At 31.9% G+C, this 8,029-nt stretch overlaps 1 protein-coding gene across 1 annotated transcript; it reads left to right on the top strand.

Annotated features, from left to right (window-relative positions):
* Positions 1-3,036: 3,036 nt before the first annotated feature.
* On the top strand, positions 3,037-7,789 carry LOC111057926. Its single transcript, XM_039420007.1, has 3 exons — positions 3,037-3,270; positions 5,205-6,428; positions 7,614-7,789. Exons 1-3 carry the CDS (start codon positions 3,198-3,200, stop codon positions 7,787-7,789), a joined length of 1,473 nt encoding a protein of 490 aa, XP_039275941.1. The 5' UTR covers positions 3,037-3,197.
* Positions 7,790-8,029: the final 240 nt, after the last annotated feature.

The raw sequence follows: 8,029 nt of genomic DNA, 5'->3' as shown, positions 1-8,029 counted from the left end.
GTATATCAATCCTGGAGGAATAAGGAAAACTAAATTAATAATCATAATAAATAAATAAATAGTGTGTTTTGTCAACTTTATAAATAAATAGATAATATATGATTATATCTTATGGAATAGAAATGTATTTTCTTATTAAAGTTTGTTTCTCAAATTTAAAAGACCAGACTAATTAGAAAAATAGGTATCGAATTTTAAACTATTTGCCAAACCTCAAAAAAGTATGTCTAAAAAAAGATAACTTGATCAAATAATATTGAATTTATATAACTATAAAAAATAAAACATTGCAAATAGCATAACTAAGTAAAAATATAGGGCTGACTTTCATTGAAATAATCAAATTATGCATTAATATAGACTAGCATGATTTAAATTAAAATGATAACACAATTTGTTGTTTTAAAATATATTTTGAAATATTTGAGAAGGCTAATATCTATGTTCAAAAATATTTTAAAAACAGAAGTACAGTATTGAAATAGAAAATTGGAAATAAATTTACTTTATAATGTATGTGGTAATTTCAAAATTTCAACAAAGTTGAAGTTTAATAATAAACAAATTAATAATAATAAACCGGCTAAAATGAAAGCTTCAAAGAAAGTTCATTTCAAAATTAGAATTTACACTTGAAAAAAGATATTTCAACTAACCTTTAAAGCAAGAAGTAGCGTAGGAAAAAATTACACTGTTTCATATTTACTTCAATAACCACTAAATTATCACTTTATTTGATTGTAGACTGTACTAATTAAATACAGCTTGTAATAATATAAACACTTGCAAAGAATAACACGAAACAACTTTCACAACTCAGACTCAACTTGGTGTGACTTGGTACAGAGACTACTGGGAACTGAATTTGTTGTCTGCTTTATCCAGCTGATCGTGACTTTCACTGCCTGGTACCTGCTCAGCTGTTTCATTAGTGATGTAAAATATTGTTATCATGAAAATATTCACACGATAAAAAATATCACTTGTTGAATAAAATACTCTTAATAACTTGAAAAACTATTCATAAAACATAATATGATTTTCTTCCTTTCAAATTCGAAATTTAAAGTTAAGCCTTTCTGAAAGCACCCTGTCTGAAAAAAACTATTTTCAAAAATTTAAAATTGCTCGCACAGATAGTGAGCGTTTTATGATTATCCGAAAAGTTAAATTTGAATTTGATCAATACTTTGTATTATCAGTACTTGTATTATGTTTTTTTGGAAATAAACTGAATTGAATAAAACTTTTGTGAATTACTAACAGAATAAGGTCAGCCCCAGTCGCTGGCCTAGTAAGCTGGCAAACCACCCATCCACACATTGGCCTCCATTGGGTCAATATGTAGATGCAACATAATAGCTAGTAGTTTTGTGAACAGTATAACTCGCGCAGTTATAAACCACAGCCTCCTCATGTACTGTCTATCAGAGTAAATCCTGTCTGTAAAAATCCTGTCTGCGATATATCGGTGTGAAAACGGCTAATGGATGTTGGGGTTGGTGTATTAAAAATGCTTACATCAAGAACTACTCCTTCATCTCCTTCCAGACATAATGGCAACAGGTCAGCTCGAGTTGAAAGCAGAGAAATATGTTATTTGGTGTATGTTAGACTCTTTTGAGTTGAGAGGTCATGTTATTTTAGTTATTAATTGCATGCTTCATTGCATGCAGTTAATGGTGCATTTAATAGTGCATAAAAATTGCATGCAATTGATAGTCCACATGACAGCTGATTTTTTACCAAGTTACATTGAGATATTAACTGCATGCAATTAATAATCTACTCGACAGCTGATTTATGAAGAAAATTCTATAGTCTGATTATAAGACTACTACTCCACCATCGTTTACGGGTGAGGGAGAGTTAGGATGCAGAAGAGTGGTGGTAACCAATGCTAATAGCATTACTGAAATCGCATATTTTTGAGAATCACATTGAACGGATGGAACTGATGAAATAGTAGTCTAGGCCTACCTTATTCAAATTTGGCGCGCTCGCAATAAAAGCGTTTCTCTTTTGGTTTCTTCACCCTTTTTTGTATTTATTTTTAAAATTTTCAATTTAATAATATAGGCTACTTATTACATATCAATTTCTGTTCAGTCATCGGCGAATCCAGAGATGACCGGATGCCTCGCCTCTGGTAAGGAAAGTATTGTTTTCCGAAAAAAAATTAAGGTACCCAAGTTTCAATACGTTTCAAGGTCCCCTGCGTCCAAAAAAGTGGTTTTTGGATATTGGTCTGTAAGTGTGAGTTTGAGTGTACACGATATCTCATCTCCCAATTAACGGAAATGACTTGAAATTTGGAACTTAATTGAGGTCCTTACAATATAAGGATCCGAGTGATCCGACACGAACAATTTCAATCAAATGCAATTCAAGATGGCGAAAATGTTGTCAAAAACAGGGTTTTTCGCGATTTTCGCTAAAACGATTTTGATCAAACTGCCACAAGTCCCATATCTGTAAAAATTTCAGGAGCTCCGCCCCATTTATGCAAAGTTTGATTTAAGATTCCCAATTATCAGGCTTCAGATACTATTTAAACAAAAAAAAAATCAAGTGGAAAAGATTAAGCATGAAAATCTCTACGATTAATGTGTACAGTAACATTTACACCTAAAATTGAAAATAAGCTCAAAATTCGAGAAAATGTGTTATTCAATTGCAAACTGTTGATTCTATTTACTATGAAGAGATAACAGACCTCGTGTGTCTCCAGCGTTATTGTCCTGTCACCAGCTGGCTCATATATCTATAGTAGACTTGAAATGCGCGTTAACACTAGCGTCAGGTGATAATTTTCATAACGGCAAGGAAAGTTGTGTGAGTGCGCCACACCAGTATTTTCTTATTGATTTTGATAGAAAATAGAAATAGTTTTGTAGATATTATTTTTGTATAAATGGATTGAATTGAAAATAAAATGAATTGCAATGAAAAGCATTTTAAATCACAAGATCATGTAACTTTAAGAACATACTATCAGCTGGTCGTGCTTTTACATGGTCATGTGTTCTACCAATCATAATATATGCGACCATTGACCAACAATATTTTGTAAAGAATTCACTTTCAACTGATTTGGTGTTGAGCATTAACAAAACGCTGAGAGTTTGACAGAATTATATTTAAAACAACTTATACAAACTTGAACTTACGAAAATATTGAATCAGTTCACCGTCTTATGAATTACATTTCATTTCACAGTAAAATGAAAAGCTTTTCCATTTTTATTTGTGTTTTATATGTTTTTTCAGGTAAGTTTCTTATAAACCAAATTCACACAATACCTATTTAAAAATTTACCACAATGTATCCAATCTATGAGAGTAGGCCTATAATATATTTTTTACAAACTTAACCTGTATAGCCTACAATTATTTTATAAAAAAATATAATATAATAATGTTTGATGCATAGAATCATCTGGTTACAATGACTAAGTAGAACGCTTATAAAATGGGTAGTTTACATTTTTAGAATATTATTGACCAAATAAAATTGTTTTTAATAATTCCTTATTAGACTTCAAAGCCCTTGGAACTTCTCATTTCAAGCTTTATGATATCAATGTGTACGTTCTGAAATAACGGTAAATTGTGACTAGCGGTAAATAGTTATTTGTGCAACTAGTGCGCAAAGTGACAGTTTGCTGCACCGAAAGAAACGTTTACGCCCGAGCCGTAGGCGAGGGCGGAATGGTTTCTTGAGTGCAGCAGAGGAACTTTGCGCACGTATTTCACATTTAATTTTTCCTACAGTTACCATTGAATATGAAAAGTGAGTAATTATGGATAAAATTCCCTGAAATGCATCAAATGTTTTCCTGTGTAATTTTATTATTAATAAATAAAATTGAATAATGTAGTAGTAAATGAATGAAGGCGGCACTCATGTGGTGGCTGTCCTCGAACTCGGTGTCCTTGACATATAATATTATATTATAACGTGCACCACAACACTATAGCAGCCCAGTGCAGTCAGTGTTAGGCCTACCAACTTAATTTTTGTTTTCGTGCTCTAATCCTCCATACAACCCACCAACTATTTTGTGTTGCCATGTTGCAAATCTGGAGTGCAGAAAAAATGTTTCCCGCACTAGAGTGGAAAAGTGATTCTTTGCGTTCTGTAATCAGTACAGCAATGGCCATTTTTCAAGGTAACTGTAGGAAAAAGATATTTGTTTAATAAAAACTATTTTGATAGTAAAAGATCTAAAATTCAAAAAGTATAGGTAATGAAGTGCACACTTCTCTCAAAGTAAAATCTTTATTTATGTAAGCAGCTAGTAAAATACTTTTTTTTGAAAATCAACATCAAATGCGTTTGATTTAAAGATTTTAAAGTGGCATTCAATGAGAGCAAGTAGTTTTTTACTAGTCACGTGACATGGAACAATATACCACTTACCGTGTCAAAAATCAAATCTTGGGGGGTCCCAAAAATAAATTCAGCGGTATAGGTGCGCAGGGGCTTAGAGGGGTGAGAACCCTGAATAACATATTACTGTAAATTTCCAAGTGGATACTAATAGTTTTATAAATTTACCCAGTTCCATTGTTTTTTTGTTTAATGAGGAAGTTGACAAACTTGATAAACTTAAAAGCATTAATAATTCGAGTATTATATAGAAGATAGCTATAGGAAGGAATAAAATTTATAAAATAAGTTAAATACACCTTATTGGCGGGTAGTTAATTCAGTGAGGGATGTGAAGGCATATATCAGTTTTTATTTATGAAGGTACAATCTAATTGCGGAGCGAAGGATTTGGTTCTTCGTTTGGTGAAAAACAAACCTTGTTATCAAATGGTGAGATATCTATCATCATCAATTAACTAACGTGTAATCAGAGTTGAAATAATGAATGTTTCATTTTGCGGGCTAGAGCGTTGAATTTTTGAGTAGGTAGCCTATTGAGAATATTTCTTATGCCACTATAGAACTACCTGAATGGAGACGCTGACCTACCGGTATTGTCTATTAACATATGGTTTGACAGTTATCGTTTTCAATTCTATCGGAGTTGAAGAAGGGCTACAATTCACCCTTGAGAACTCTTTCATGTCTCCATTTTTTGAGATCAATTTAACCTCACTCTATTTGCCCAGTTGTCCAAAAACTAATTTATTGATTAAAAATGCATTTTTAACAGAATTCTTGATGCATAAAATAGCATTATTTATTACAGGTGTGATTGCTACGGATTTGTCCAGTGATGAAGCTCAAAGCCAATACTCCATCCAAAGTCTATTGCAGAATTTATGTGACGACCATTTTATTGGAACATTCTTTGATGAGGATTTGTACGACAAGATTTTTCAAGTCGCTAAATATGGCGAAGATTCATTGAAGTATGACAATATTGAGATGCACATTAAGAATGAAACGACATTTGAGGAACGTTTGGAATACACTTATAATCTTTCAAAAGTGGCTGAGCCTGTTTGTTTGCAATCAGCTTGTATCAAGAATGATAAGTATATAGAGTGTATGAAAACTAACATATTTTTATCCACAATTTTCCACGCCCTTAATAAAAATCCATATGACTTGAAACGTATAATTGACTTGATAACAGAAACACAGCATCAAGCAAAACAGACTTATCGTGTAACTGAAAACCTTAAGCAACTTTTGAAACTGAAGTACGGTCCCATCCAAGTAAGAAATTTTCTTGAAAGAAGTGGTACTTCATCAAATGAAGCTTCAACTGACAGAGATTTTGAAGGGAATTTGAAACCACAGATCACAATCGGAACATACAGAAGTGCACTAGTGAGTGACGACGGATCAGATCCTCAATATCTAGTATCAGAAAGTTCTTCAAAAGCTGATATTATTTTGGGAAAAAGGATTAGAGTGATCAGAGGATCAAACAATAAAACCCCTCAACCAAGTCTATCAACAATGAATGAACGGGTAGACGATTCTTTGGATCTTTTATCAAATGCCAATATTGAAAAGGAAGTGGCAATTCCAGACCCCACTGAAAAATATTCAATTTCTTCTGAATACGTAATAAGTATTAATCCTACTGAATCTAGCATTCAGGAAAAAGAAAGGGATGTAATATTTTTACCAGAGAATAACCATGAGTCAAATGCTCAAATGGAATTGCCAAATGTTTTGGAGAATGAAACTGAAATTTCTGGTACAGAAGAAAATGAAGTTGGACTGACAAGCAGTCTGGAGCCTTTAGAAGAATCAGTAATCGATAATGGAAATGAGAGTAGCCTGACAGAGTTTATGATTGAAAATGATCAAACTTCTCACAAAGATGATAATTCACAAATTATAATTGAAAATCCTCACAAAGATGATAATTCACAAATTATCATTGAAGGGGCAAACGATGTAAATGAAACAGTAGACTTCAACAATGAAAACTTGAGTTTGAAGGAGGATTTGAAAGGTAAATAACTCAGTCCATAAACGTTTCTCCAAATTATGTAGTAGCCTACCTTACTGAGAACCTTATATGTATTGGAACACATATAAATCATTTAATCGAAATAGTCATAGGATTTTTTTTATTTGAAAAAATATATTATTTTCAGCATTTCAATTTTGCTTTAAGCTCAACATATATAGAACATTCAACATATTATTTACTTTTATATTATATACTTTTTTAGCCTGTATCATATCTGAAAAGCAGTCATATAGGCTCTAATAATATGCTATCAAATATTACAATTCAATACACTTTTGATCCACTTTTTGAAATTGAAGCAATAATCTCAACGTTTAAAAGTAGCAACTGTAGAGGGAATGTTGCAGATTATATCTCCAAATTTTTGTCTCGAGTTTATGAAATGTAGTAGTATTGTATAATGTGTAGGCCTAGAGAAATCAGTTATTTAACATAACTTATATTGCTTAAAAGATGACGAATCCAATAAATGTTCAGATAACATACTATAGTGAGGTCCACGTTATAATGGTAGTGAAGAAAGTTAGAAGAATAGCGATGCCGATTCTCTGCTTTAATTAATCATATTTCTACACTGTCAAATACATAAATGGCATCGTTGTGGACATAGAAAAGGATAGTACCACCGGCTTTGTCGAATGATAAACTAGGATAGCAAAACCAAAGTTGATCAAATACTGTCATTATAACGTGGACCGCACTATAGTAGGCTACACTGTAGTGAGGTCCACGTTATAATGGCAGGGGAAAATGATAGAACAGGGTTGCCGATTCTCTGCCTTCTATGAGAGGATAGATGAAACCAGTATGATCTCATGTAATATTAACTGTTCATTCTTGGTTAGAATAATCAAAAATATTATATTTAATTCGTCAGTATAATATATTTTTCTAATTAAACTATTTTCCTAATTTTCAAAAATTATCTAATTATGAATTCTTATGATTAAGATTAAATATTCAGTAAATTAATTATATTTCTACATTGTTAAAAACCGATCTGGCAAGTGCTAGAAAAGGATAGCGCTATCTGCTTTGTCGAATGATAAACAAGGATATAGCAACACCAATGTTAATCAAATACTGGCATTATAACGTGAACCTCACTGTATGCCTTCTACAATAAACTTACTGATACTGATTTATAATTATTCTGATTGACAGTTATTGATAACAAGAAACAGGAAGTGAAAAAAGGAAGTTCATCATGGTCAGGACTTGGTTCTGAACAGAAGAAAACTATTGACAATAGTGCAATTGAAGCTACCCATACTTCAAGCAGACTAGTTTTTGGCATAACAGCTCTGCTAATTGTTATAGGTGAGAATATAGAATATTAGAATGATTAACTAGTTTCCAGTTTCTTCTATTTTTTTATTGAGAAGTCATTTAGGTGAGAATATAGAATATTAGAATGATCAACTAGTTTCCAGTTTCTTCTATTTTTTATTGAGAAGTCATTTACATTGGTATCTCTACATTATTACCTAACTGAGGTGACTAACTAATAGTAAAGTGAAAATAAATAGGGTAATAAAAAAATGTGATACCTAAGATATTACCATAGTTTGAGAATTAAT

The sequence above is a fragment of the Nilaparvata lugens genome, chromosome 2 (assembly GCF_014356525.2).
Source record: "Nilaparvata lugens isolate BPH chromosome 2, ASM1435652v1, whole genome shotgun sequence".
NCBI classification, from domain to species: Eukaryota; Metazoa; Arthropoda; class Insecta; order Hemiptera; family Delphacidae; genus Nilaparvata; species Nilaparvata lugens.
This window is presented reverse-complemented; position numbering and strand designations above follow the sequence as displayed.